Here is a 12,620-nt window from a genome sequence, read left to right as displayed (position 1 = left end):
CTCAATGATATTCTTTTCAATGAAAAATTGTCAATATTATGGAGATTATTGATTAAATAAAGAGTTTGTCAAGGTTTTGGTTTATATGTGGGAAAAATAAAAATAAAAAAATTGTTTTCTCAAATTGGTCACGGTTTTGAGCAACCGTCGTACTCAATAAATTTTTGCTCACCAAAATGTTTTAATTCTTTTATAAAATATACCGTTTATATATTCAAGAGTTGTTTAATATAAATCCCTAAAAAAGTTTAAAGGTGGATCATTTCGTTTTTAGTAAAACTAGCATGGAAATCCGTGCTAGAATTCTGTTAAATTTAAAGGAGATAATATTGTGATGTACTCCATCTGTCTTAAAATATAAGTAAATTTATTAATAATAAGAAAATAAACAAATGTAATACTTTATTAAAATTTACCAAAAAAGGGGTCAACCTTTGGACCATGATTTAGATGCACTATTTATTCAAATTCTGTCAAATAAAAAATTGATTAATATTTTGTTTCAATATGAATTTGATGATTTGGTGTATCGGTACACTTAAATTTTTGAGTGTACCATAGAATTTGCCATATTGCATAGGTTAAGAAAACTACAAATGGTAAAAAAAAAAATATTGAAAACGATAGTTATTTATTACAAAATTATGTATTTAACATAAAATTGTACAAATTTTAAGATAAATTTCCGATTTTTGACTTCTTCTTAATGTTTTTAATCTATGTTCAAATCAGAGACTTTTTTTACTCATACAAATCAAAGGCTAAAGTATGCGATTTATGCAAAAAGATGAAAATTAAAATATATAAATATTTATAAACGTTAAATTTAAAATTTTTTAATTTTATAAAGATTAAAAATATATATTTAACTTAAAAATCAGAACTACTTACGTATGAATAATGATGAAAGTCTTGGGGTGCATAAAGACAGACACTAATAGGCTGCTTAGCAACTGCACAAAATAGTCCTTGTTCTGATTGCTCCACATGATAATATGTATCAATGCTACTAAATGCATTGTTTCTCACCTACGATTCATGAACAAAGGTGGTGGTCAAAAATTAATATAACGAACTCAAATACAAAAAGTATTTTTGTTTTTTAAACTTTTTAATATTGGTAGAAATCAATTAAGAACCTGTGAGGCTCTGCAAAAACCCTTTTTTGCCGTATAAGCATAATCATAATCCGATGCAAGTCCTCCATTTCTTATAACCCAATTGAATGCATTGTTCACAAATCCAGTGTTGCATGCTGCAGGGTTGCAATCCAAAAGTTCTTGCGCTGAAAGACTAATAAGCTTCCCTGTTTTTATTGCATTTATTCCTTCAATGGCGCCTACAGCTGTGAATATCCAGCAAGAACCTAACAAAAACAAATGCAATGTGGTAAAAAAAAAAAGTTATTTACTAATATATATATATATACAAGTTAAATATGTTTTTAGTATCTATAAAATTATGAATTTTTAGGTTTAGTCTTTACCAACAATATTAATTAGATTCATTATTTTAAAAAAAATACAAAAAATGAGTGCTATATCCCTAGAAGAAAAAACTATGGATTAAACTTTAAAAATTCTGTTTTTTTTTTTTTTTTTATGGTTTCCTCTGCTAAAAATAATTTTATTTAGGGCAATGCCATTTATTATATGTTGACACAGGTTTGAACTTTGACTCATCATATTGTAAAAGATTTGACTATTGATAAAAAAATTATAAATTTATAATTATAAAAAATATATTTACTTTTTTTTTTTGAAAGAAAAAAATATATTTACTTAAAACAATATAGGATGTGTGGCAGGTGGTATGATTTATAATTAAAACAATATTTTTTTAATTTATTATGAAAATATGCCACAATTAACTAAATATTTTTTAAAAGGCAATTAACTTAATATTTTATTTTTGGAAAAAGAGAGATATATATTTTTATTTCTTGACTAAGTGATATATAGTAGTTTTTGGAATACTCTAATATGTTGAAAAAAAAAAATTAACTGTGGACCATTTTTTAAAAATAAAGAATTTTGTCCAGAAAAGAAATAAATGTGGTGTTTTACTGAAAATGGTACGAGTCTATATATGGACCATTATTTGAGATCCATAGGTGGCCCTAGTCTCCAATGTATTAATTTTATTGTTCTCCCATCACATTACAAAACATAATATAAGTATTTATAGAACCATTTTAAACGGAAATCTATTGAGAGAAAAAAAAAGATTAACTCACGTGACATTTTATAATAGTTCATGTTATTAAGAGTATCAATTAATTTCCCTCAAAAAAAATAAAAAGTGTATCAATTAATATCATGCAGTGATACGTAATTAATGATGCAAACACAACAAACTTACTACAATCGTTGGTCTGATCCTTAACATTAGTGACAGCTCCTTTCAACCTCCAATCCAAGGATGAAGGAGCAGCATTGCATGATGATGAGGCAATATCATTCAACTTCATTGTGTCATTGATCATGGACATGTCAAGCTTGTGTAACATTCTTTCTTTAAACTCTTGGGGGCTCCAATCAGCAAAGTTGGTAAGACCAAGAAGGAAGCCATGAGGTGATGACTTTCTATTGCCATTACTTTCTGTGATATACTTCAAATTGGACACAAAAATGTCAAATTTCTTTGCCTTCTCTTCTAGGTCTTTATAGACCCTTCCATGGTCTTTCATCCATATTTGGAATAACTCTATAGTTTTATTTTGTGTAGGAAGCTTATCAAGTTTTGGACCCAATATGGATGAGTACTTGGTTGGGATACCATAAGTACTTGAAGAGAGACATAAGAATATAGTGAAGATGATAATGAGGAGAAATGGGTTTGATGTGAGCGACATCATCAAAGTTTGATTAAAACCAACTGATTTGGAGTAGTTTTTTTTTGTAAAAGATTTGGAGTGGTTAACAAAACGTAGTATAGAAAAATGTGTTTTCCTGGTATTACCATGTATTTATAGTGAATGAATTGGCAAAACAATTGGTGGTCAAATTTAATAATAATCATTAAAACAACAATATATACATAATATATTCTTTTTTTTGGTCAAATATATATCTACTTTCAATATTCTATATAAGGTAGAGTTTTATTATGGGAGACTAGACCATATTTTAAGTTTAGTTTTATTGCTCAGCTTCTAGAGACAGTTTTTTTGTTTTTTTGTTTTGTTTTAGTGTTTCTTCAATTTATATATTTGTGATTTAGATGTTACCAAAGTAAATTCATTTTCAACGACCATATCTTCAATTGAAAAATTTGTATTATCCATATTGGAATTATGCTTACCTTGCCAACATTTGGCTAGTATCTTCATATCATAAAACATTATAATTGAAAAATGCTTTTCTCCCAACAAAAAACACTTCCTCCCAACTGAATGGACGAAAGTACCCTTGCGCGACTTAACATGCTTTCAGCTTGAGTTAAGAGTGAGATATATATGAAAAGACCATGTTTATTATTCACAAGAGTGAGATGTATATACAAGTGGATATGCAGTTTCAACAAGTAGCTGCTATAGTGTCAACAAACTAAGCCTTAAAACACAGAAAGTTAGTTGCATAGGGCACAGCTAACTAACTAACTTAAACTAATTGTTATATGCACCTAAGCTTGAATTATTAATCTCAACATGCTTTCTTAATTTAAACTTTCAAAAGCTACAACACCTAGCTTTCTTCTCAGTTTTAAAATATGGACCTTTTTGATAGACTTGGTGAATATATCAGTTGTTTGATCATTGGACAATTTTCAACAATTATCGTGTCCTTGTTTGCTTGATCCCTAAGGCAGTGAAACCTTGAAAGATTTTATAACCACTTAACAAATAAATAGTAAAAGGAGGAAGATGTAAATCATAGAGGAAAGTAAAAATAATCAAATTCATTCGCCACCATTATTTTATGATAAGCAGAACACTTGCCACTTTATTGTCATGACTTGTATTACATCATTGAGTGAAACTTTCATGTGTTTCAATTTATTTATTCATTTTCTTATGCTTAACAATTTTGAATAGGATAACTGACGTGTTGAAAACAACATCAACAATGCCCACACAAACAAATTCTATATGCATAAAACCATAATTCTTGCTTTAACTTATTGTTGATCTAAAATGGAACTAATATTTGGTTTCCTTCCATTATATTTGACTGGATTATAAGCCCATGAATTTATAGCACACACCCCATACTTTTTATTTGTGTTCCTTTTGATATGCATATAACCCTCCATTCCCCATGACGTGCCCCATTGGTTCTTTACGATCCAATAATCTTGACCATCCACTGAATCATAACCCACTATTAACACACAATGATTTGTATCTTTAGAATTCACCGGACAATTGGGTCCATCATATATTCCCTGCAAATGGATGAAAATAAGAACCAAGTAAGTGATGTTGTCTTAATTTTAAATTGGTAAAAAGATAAATTATTGTATTAAGTACATTTCTTATCATCGACTAAAAAATACATAGATTATCATAAATAGATTAATTATTCTGTTAAAAATATTTTTAATCTCAATAAAATATTATCTATTCAACTTTTGTCAGAAAAATTTGACTATCATTTTATAAAATGAATGCTTTGGACTTACAAATCAAAGACTAAAAGCTTGATAGTCAAAAGATCAAACTTAAAAATAGATAAAATATTTATAAAGATTAAAGTTAAAAAGTTGTGATTTCATAAGGTTTAAATATATGTAATCCTTTAGTAAAAACACAATAATATATATTTAACCCTAATTATAGAATTACTTACGGATGAGTAGTGATGAAAGTCTTGGGGTGCATAAAGACACACACTAACAGGCTGCTTAGCAACTGCACACAATAGTCCCTGGTCTGATTGCTCCACATGATGATATGTATTAATGCTACTAATTGCACTGTTTGGAATCTACAATTCATGAACAAAGAAGATAGTTAAATTAATATAAAGAACTAAAAAATTATAAGAAATTTGGAAGCTATATATATAATATTTGATAGAAATTAAGGACCTGTGAGGCTTTGCAAACACCCTTCTCTGCCGTATATGGATAATCATTATCCAATGCAACTCCTTTGTTTCTTATAACCCAATCAAATGCTTTGTTGACCCATCCACTATTGCAACCCCCACTTATAGGGTCACAATCCAAAAGCTCTTGCTCTGAAAGGTTGATAAGCTTCCCTGTTGTTATTGCATTTATTCCTTCAATGGCACCTACAGCTGAGAATGCCCAGCAACTCCCTAACAAAAACAAATGCAATGTGGTTAAAGTAATGTGGTTAAAGTAAGATTTTTTTTTTCGTGCAGACAACGATGAAACTTACCACAATTCTTTTGATCCTTAATATCAGATACGACTCCTTTTGACCTCCAATCCAAGGATGAAGGAGCACTACATGATGATAAGTGAACGTCGTTCACCTTCATTGTGTCAATGTCCGTGGGCATGTCAATGTTGTGTAAGTATCTTTCTTGAAACTCCTCGGAGCTCCAATCAGTAAAATTTGTAAGACCAAGAAGGAAACCATTAGATGATTTTCTCTTTGCATTTGTCTCCGTGATATACTTCAAATTGGAAATAAAAATGTCAAATTTCTTTGCCATCTCGTCTAGGTCTTTGTAGACCCGTCCATGCTCTTTCATCCATAATTGGAATATTTCTATGGTTTTATCTTGAGTAGGAAGCTTATCAAGGTTTGGACCCATTATGGAAGAGTACTTGGTTGGGATTCCATAAGTACTTGAAGGGAGACATAAAATTGTAGTGAAGATAATGAAAATGAGAAATAGGTTTGAGTTGTAAGAAATCATCTTCACTTTTTATTAGAACTAACTGATTAAGAGTAGTTAATAAAACGTTGTATGTAAGATGTGTATTCCTCGTATATAAGTTGCAAGTATTTATAGTGATGGAATCATAAATTGGCCATGCAACTAGCTGATATGTATTTTTTATTTATTTTTGAATAGGGCTGTTATGTATATTCATTTTGCAACCTACCAATTCGTTTATGGTTAGGAATGGTCAAACTATATATCTCGTCATCCCTCAACATGGTTGGGATGAACAACTTTCTAGAATTGTATTTTTTAAGGGGCATCAAACTATTACTTTTTACTTAAATACTATGTACATTAAAATGAAATTTTTATATTATTCATATCTAAAAAAAATATTGCAAAAAAAAAAACATGCATGTTGTTTTTTGAACAGGCATGCATGTTGATATTTTATAGAACTAGTAAAATATTTGATTAATATAGACAATCTAGCTAGTTTTACAAAGGAAAATGCTATAATGCACGAGAAAGTCTATCGTCAAATTTGCACGAATTGATATATCATTGTAGTTTGGTATTTTATCTTAGTTTTAATTTGAGTCAAAGTGGCCAAATATGTATCTAAACTTCATAAACACGTTTCCATGTTGTGTGTTTTCCAAATCATGCATGTCTTAGTATCACCTTATAATTGACATGTGGAAAGGTGATATTCTTAGATCCGTATGATATCATTTTAGTTACATTGATTTTTGTACTATATGTTATATATAAGAACACAATAACACCAATAAGCTAGCAATAAGTCCAATAGTAAAGTAAATTGCTTGTAGTTTAACAAGTCGTGCGACTTCGTGCGCTTGAAGCTCTCGTACCATTTAGCATCGCTCTTTTACAAATAGTTGTGGATACTATAAAAACAATTGTCAATGAAATGGAGAATAAATGTGGTTGATCTATTAAAAACACTAATTTGTAAATGCGATGAAAATTTTGCTGAATCCACACATTTGAGACTTATTCTAGAGAATCTAAATTCGATTTCTAAATAAAATAATTATTGATTATTCTTTACTTATCTCAGACCAAATTTGAATAACAAAAAGAAATATTCTTCTTTCATTGTCCCATGCATGATTAAAAAAAAATGTCATCCTTTCGGTTATTCAAAATGTCAACATTTTCCATTCAGTTATGTGGATATTTATTGCAAAAACAGTCCTAACATTGTGACGTAGTTTTTTTTGAGCAATCTTGGTATTTGGCTGATGATGTATCGTTTTTGCAACTTGCCACATTTACGCTGCAAATATCTGTGTAAGGGGAAAAAACAACGTGCTCAATCCTAATTTACATGGTGATTGTGAGGGATAACACTTGTGTATCATAATGGTATATACCATTGTCCAATTAGAATGTGTCACGTGACACATCCTTTAAAAAAATATATCAAATAAAGTATTTATAAAGTAACATTGTTAGGCGGCACACTATAAGTGATCAATGGTATATACTATTGATAGTACACAAGTGGAATCCGATTGTGAGAGTAACAAAAACAGGTTTCTTTTTACCAAAATAAATTCATGTCATTTCACTTTTAAAACAGAATCTAAAATACAATTTGGTTATTATAAAAAAATAAATACAATTTCATTGGCAGCATCAAGAAAATATGTGGATTCAGCTAGGATGGGTCATCACCTTTAAATAATTGATCTAAACTCAACAAAATCAGTCCTTTTAGAGTGCACACTACTATTAGCAACTTACATAAATATGAGCTTCCATCTATAAAACGTATGGAAAAACTATAGAAAAATTGACTTAAGTTATGCCGTAACGAGAATTTATGATGAGTGAATTGATTTTTTAAAATTTATTCCGTCTAAAATGAGTTGAGCGTAAAGTGATTTATATTTAGATATGTTCATGTAAATGTGAATTGAGCAATAAATTTGAGTTTATAAATAAATTCTAAAATAAAAAGCTACAAATTATAGTTTCAAGTAGAATTATGAAGGTGAAATAAATTCAACTCAGAAGCAATTAAACATTTTTTTTTGACAAAAACAAAACTATATTCATTCATTCAAATCGATAGAGTACATCAAATACAAACATCGCTAAAAACGTAAAGGGTGAATCTGCGAACAAACTCACAGCACCCAAATTAATAACATACAACGGCAAAATGCCTACAAATAATATGATAAAACTTAAGTCACCGAAATACCCATGCTTCCGGATCTGCAACGTTGACGTCCAAATCATTGGTTGAATTTGTAATTGACTGATGTAGATCTTTCAAGAGGAATTGAATAAACACCGCGAGAAAACGCGAAATCAAACGCTGCACAAGACGACGAATAACACAACGCCGCACTTAAACGACGAAATCAAAAAAAACACAAAGGGAAAAACTTGATAGATGTGAAAACCACTTATTTAAATTGAAAGAAAAGGGAAAAAAAGATGTAGAGGGGTGATTCTAGGTCAAAAAATGACCTAAAACCACCCCTCCTCGATGAACGAAGGAGAAAGAAAGTTTAGAAAGAAGTTGGAGTTTCTCCCACTAAAAAACTAGGGCCGGCTAACACAGAAGCAATTAAACATGTTAACATCAATTCTACACTTCTAGAATTAATTTTGACTCCTTCAAAAATGAAATCAAACATACACCAAATACATTTCAATAAATTCCAGAAAACACAAAAGTGCAATGTTAAAGAGGATAATCTCAGTTTGCTGGCCTTTTAAAAAATGAATTTTAGAACTTAGTTTTCAAAAATATAAAATTAGAGAAATGCTACTTTTGTGACAAGCAAGGGATAATAAAGGGGATAAGTGAAAATAGCTTAATTTTTAGGATAGGAGGGGGTCTTGCTAAATCTGAAGTCAAATTCTCTTCATAAAAAATTGTTTCATGTTGTGATCGAACTTAGATTTTTGTGAACAATTCATTTTTTTTTTTAGTACTCATTAATCCAATTGCTTGGTTAGAGACCATTTGTAAATAAATAAAAAATTGAACACGTTATAGAACTTGATATGCCAAATTTAACCAATAGTCATAATTTAACTAATAGACATGAAAATTACATTCTTTTTTTTTACTTATGTAATTATTATTTTTTTGACGAATACTTATGTAAATGTATATTAAAGTAGTAGCACAAATGTAATAAAACTAATAATATTCCAGCATCGCAGCTACCTAAACCGTGTTTGAAAGGTGAGCAAATCTCTATCAAAATCTCTGAAGATTATTATTTGGTAGGTGTTTTAAACTTTCAAAATGTGTTGTATGGTAGATTCACTCTTCCAAAGGGTTCCATCCCACTTCGCATGTTAGATTCCAAGGCAAGAATCTTCAAATTTTGGAAAACAAATGTCCCATGGTCCATGACGTCATTAGGTAAAGGTTATTTTGAATTCGTTTTTTCATCATTGGATGACTTAAGTGTTGTAAGATCCGTAGGATCTTGGAATCTTTCATCGGATTTGCTTAGGATCTTTCACGGTTTGATTTTTATGTTTACGTTGAAGTAGAAAAGGTTGATGAAGTTCTCACACTTCATATAGAATTAACTCCAAACAACACTCGAGGATGTAGAAGAGGATCCTCTGATTACTACTGATATAATTAGGTCTAACGAGACATCAATTATTGTGCCTATGAGATATGTTGTCCTTCTTGAAGAGTTGTGCGAGGAAGTGGTAGTCCATAGTGTGGTGATGGACCCTAACTTGTCAAATTTTAATGCAAATGGTATTCACGATATGCAAGTTTTAGGCATTATCAGTGCTCCTACTAGAGCCCAACAAACTATGAATTTCTTAAGAGATTCTTGGACTAATATGTCTCGGAATGAAGAGAACGATGATTTGGTTGATCATCAATTTCAGTTGGTGGTTCCAAGAAAAAAGAAGTCAAAGCAGGTGACTGAGGCTAGCAAAGGGTTCAAGGTAATTTCTTCTAACTGATCGTAGTTCGTTTTATCTTTTTTGTTCTTTCTTTTATGTTGTTTATTAGAGGGCTTCGATTTATGCCCCCCTCTTTTTTTATACTTTTATCTTTCTATTAATATGATGGGATAGGATCAAATGACACCAAGGTGTCAAATTAAATTTGACACCGTCTTTCAACAATTCATTAAATGCTCATATGCTTGATCAAATGATGCAAATTTTAATTTTAGAAATAAAATATTCTTTCTTCGCTTGGTTAATTATTTACCAAAAATTATATGATAATATTATTATGGTTTCTTTACGGTTTACACTATTCACTGTCATTTTTTTTAAAGGCTTATCATCCTTATTTCTTTATTCCAATTAACCTTTTTATTTTTGTTTTTCTTAGAAGAACCTAAAGAAAATTGATTTATAGAGAGTACCTGGGATAATGAATGAACGATTGCTTCCAAAATTAAAAAGAACATATTCTACTAAACGAAAGAAAAGCACAAATGCTTAAACACCCGACACAATAATATTAGCAACATTTTGTCAACAAAAAAAAAAAATAATTAGCACCATGAACACAAGAATAACACCATACAACAAATGAAAGCGTAGCCAATATAAACATGATACAAAGATAAGCCAACAAAAATTAGTAAATAGAATCTCTACAAAATAGTAGGGAGAAATCAAATGGCAATCATCTATCTATTGGTGCAAAATATAACAAAAACAGGAACTATTCAACCAAGAAAAGAAAGAATAAATTATTTCTAAAATTGAAATTTTGATCAATTGATCAAGCATGTGAGCATTTAATGAATTGATGAGCAACGTCGGATTAATGTTGGATTAATTGTTAGGATTTAGTGTCAAATTTAATTTGACACTTTAGTGTCATTTGATCATATCCCTAATATAATTAAGGTGGTGTAGTACCTCTGCTCCCCCATAATTTTAACTTAAAAAAAATATATAAAACTAATAATAGCCATTTAGAAAAGTTGCGCCCTACAACACTTTAAGAGGTAGATTCACTTATAATAATTGATTTTAATGTAAATATTTGAATAATTTGAAAGAAGCTGCTCGTTATCTATTTTGTTTCTAAATCTTATCTTGACGATTTTTATTACTACAATCAAACATCTCTCTTAGTTGATAGGAGTATGTGTTAAAACATGACAAATAAATTTATCAATTAAAAGTTTTAACTTTTCTCTGTTTCTAACAATTTATTACAAATAGACTCTTTTGGAGTAAATAAATATATATTACTAGTGTATGGGGTAATTAAATAAATTTTTTGGTTATTCTTGGCTAGCTCGTTGGACAACAAGCTACCCTCTTACGGATAACATTTGTGTACCATAATGGTATATACCATTGTCCAATTAAATTGTGCCATGTGGCACATCCTTTAAAAAAATATATTAAATAAAACAATTAATAAAGTAAGATTGGTAGATGAGACATTCTAATTGGCCAATAATATATATCATTGGTAGCTTAATGGTACATAAGTGGTACCCACCCTCTCACATATAAAACGCAATATAAGAGAAAGAGTCACAAATTCCCAATACATACACAACTCTTTATTTTAGTTTCCCGGCAAATAAAAAAAAGATCAGGACCACAACCGTTGATTCCCAACAAAAATGTCAAACTTAGAGGATTTGATGAGATGTCCATATCAATCTACGTAGTTTTTTTGGGTCAAAGAAACTTATGTCTAATCATGAAAAATCTTAATTGGAAGTTCAGATAATAAGAAAATTATTTAATATCAGATATAATCGTAATAAAATGCAGATTGCCTGGCATGAATCATCAACGTGTATTACTTTATGATTCCGGGAAAATTACACCTCAAAATAATATTGAATAAAAATGTCCAAATTCCTGTCACAAATAATTAAAAAAATAATTACACTTTACTTGCGATGAGTGGACACCTCAAAAGTACATGAAATTCAAGAAAATGCATTTTATTATGCTCAAATAAAATCTTAGGTCAGTCAGTGTATAAATTTTAGGTCAGATGATGATTTATTACTTCTCCCATTGAAATGTTATTGAATCAACTAAAGCAATCAAGTCATGGTTGAGAAGTTTCACCAATTCAAACTCAGGTTCGATTTTAAAATCACTAACTTGGAAACCCGTGCCAAGCACGGGCTAGAATTTCGTGATATTTAAAATATTAATTAAAGATTTGATATCATTTTCATTTGTCTGGTTGTTCAAAGTCATCTATATCATATATTATTGCAAGTCCAATAATATTCGACACAATGAAGTGCAGTAAGAAAAAGTTTATAAGAGATCATGAATTTCTCTCTACAAATCCTTAGATATTGTAAAGATAATTACTTAGTTTCTATAAAAAAAAAAAATCTGTTGGGACCATTGGAAAATACTTGCCGTTGCAACCTTCCCCAGCTTCAATCTGTCACGTACATGCTATAAAAATATGTTAAATAAAATAGAGGAATCACTTTATATATTTACACTGAAATATTTTTTACGTGACTTACATGTCTCATTCATCTTATGATCTCACGATTCTCAGCATATTCGTATATGCCAACACTAATCACATAATTTCACACGCTTACACGCATTAATTTATTATCATAAAATTTATTTACAACTGGATCTTTTTCCACTTCTATTTATTTAGAAAGGAAAGCAAAGTAAATTCACGAGCACCATCATAAACAATTTACTTGTATAAATGTCAAATTATTCTATTATTTTCTTCCAAATAAAAAATTGATATAATTCTTCGTAAGTTGAATCTAGACACTGACACCAAATGCATACATAAATTAAAATATAAGATGT

General features: G+C 29.6%; 1 protein-coding gene across 1 annotated transcript; it reads right to left on the bottom strand.

Annotated features, from left to right (window-relative positions):
- Positions 1 to 1,127: 1,127 nt before the first annotated feature.
- On the bottom strand, positions 1,128 to 5,729 carry LOC11439317 (cysteine protease XCP2). The gene is made up of 6 exons (XM_003593724.4): positions 5,348 to 5,729; positions 5,032 to 5,264; positions 4,791 to 4,928; positions 4,214 to 4,386; positions 2,362 to 2,786; positions 1,128 to 1,366 (listed from the first exon to the last, which is right to left on the bottom strand). The coding sequence occupies exons 1-6, from the start codon at positions 5,727 to 5,729 to the stop codon at positions 1,128 to 1,130; spliced, it is 1,590 nt and encodes a 529-aa protein (XP_003593772.3).
- Between the last annotated feature and the right edge of the window lie 6,891 nt (positions 5,730 to 12,620).

Source organism: Medicago truncatula, chromosome 2 (assembly GCF_003473485.1).
Source record: "Medicago truncatula cultivar Jemalong A17 chromosome 2, MtrunA17r5.0-ANR, whole genome shotgun sequence".
Taxonomy (NCBI): Eukaryota; Viridiplantae; Streptophyta; class Magnoliopsida; order Fabales; family Fabaceae; genus Medicago; species Medicago truncatula.
Note: the sequence above shows the minus strand (reverse complement) of the source record. Positions and strands in the feature narration are given on the sequence as shown.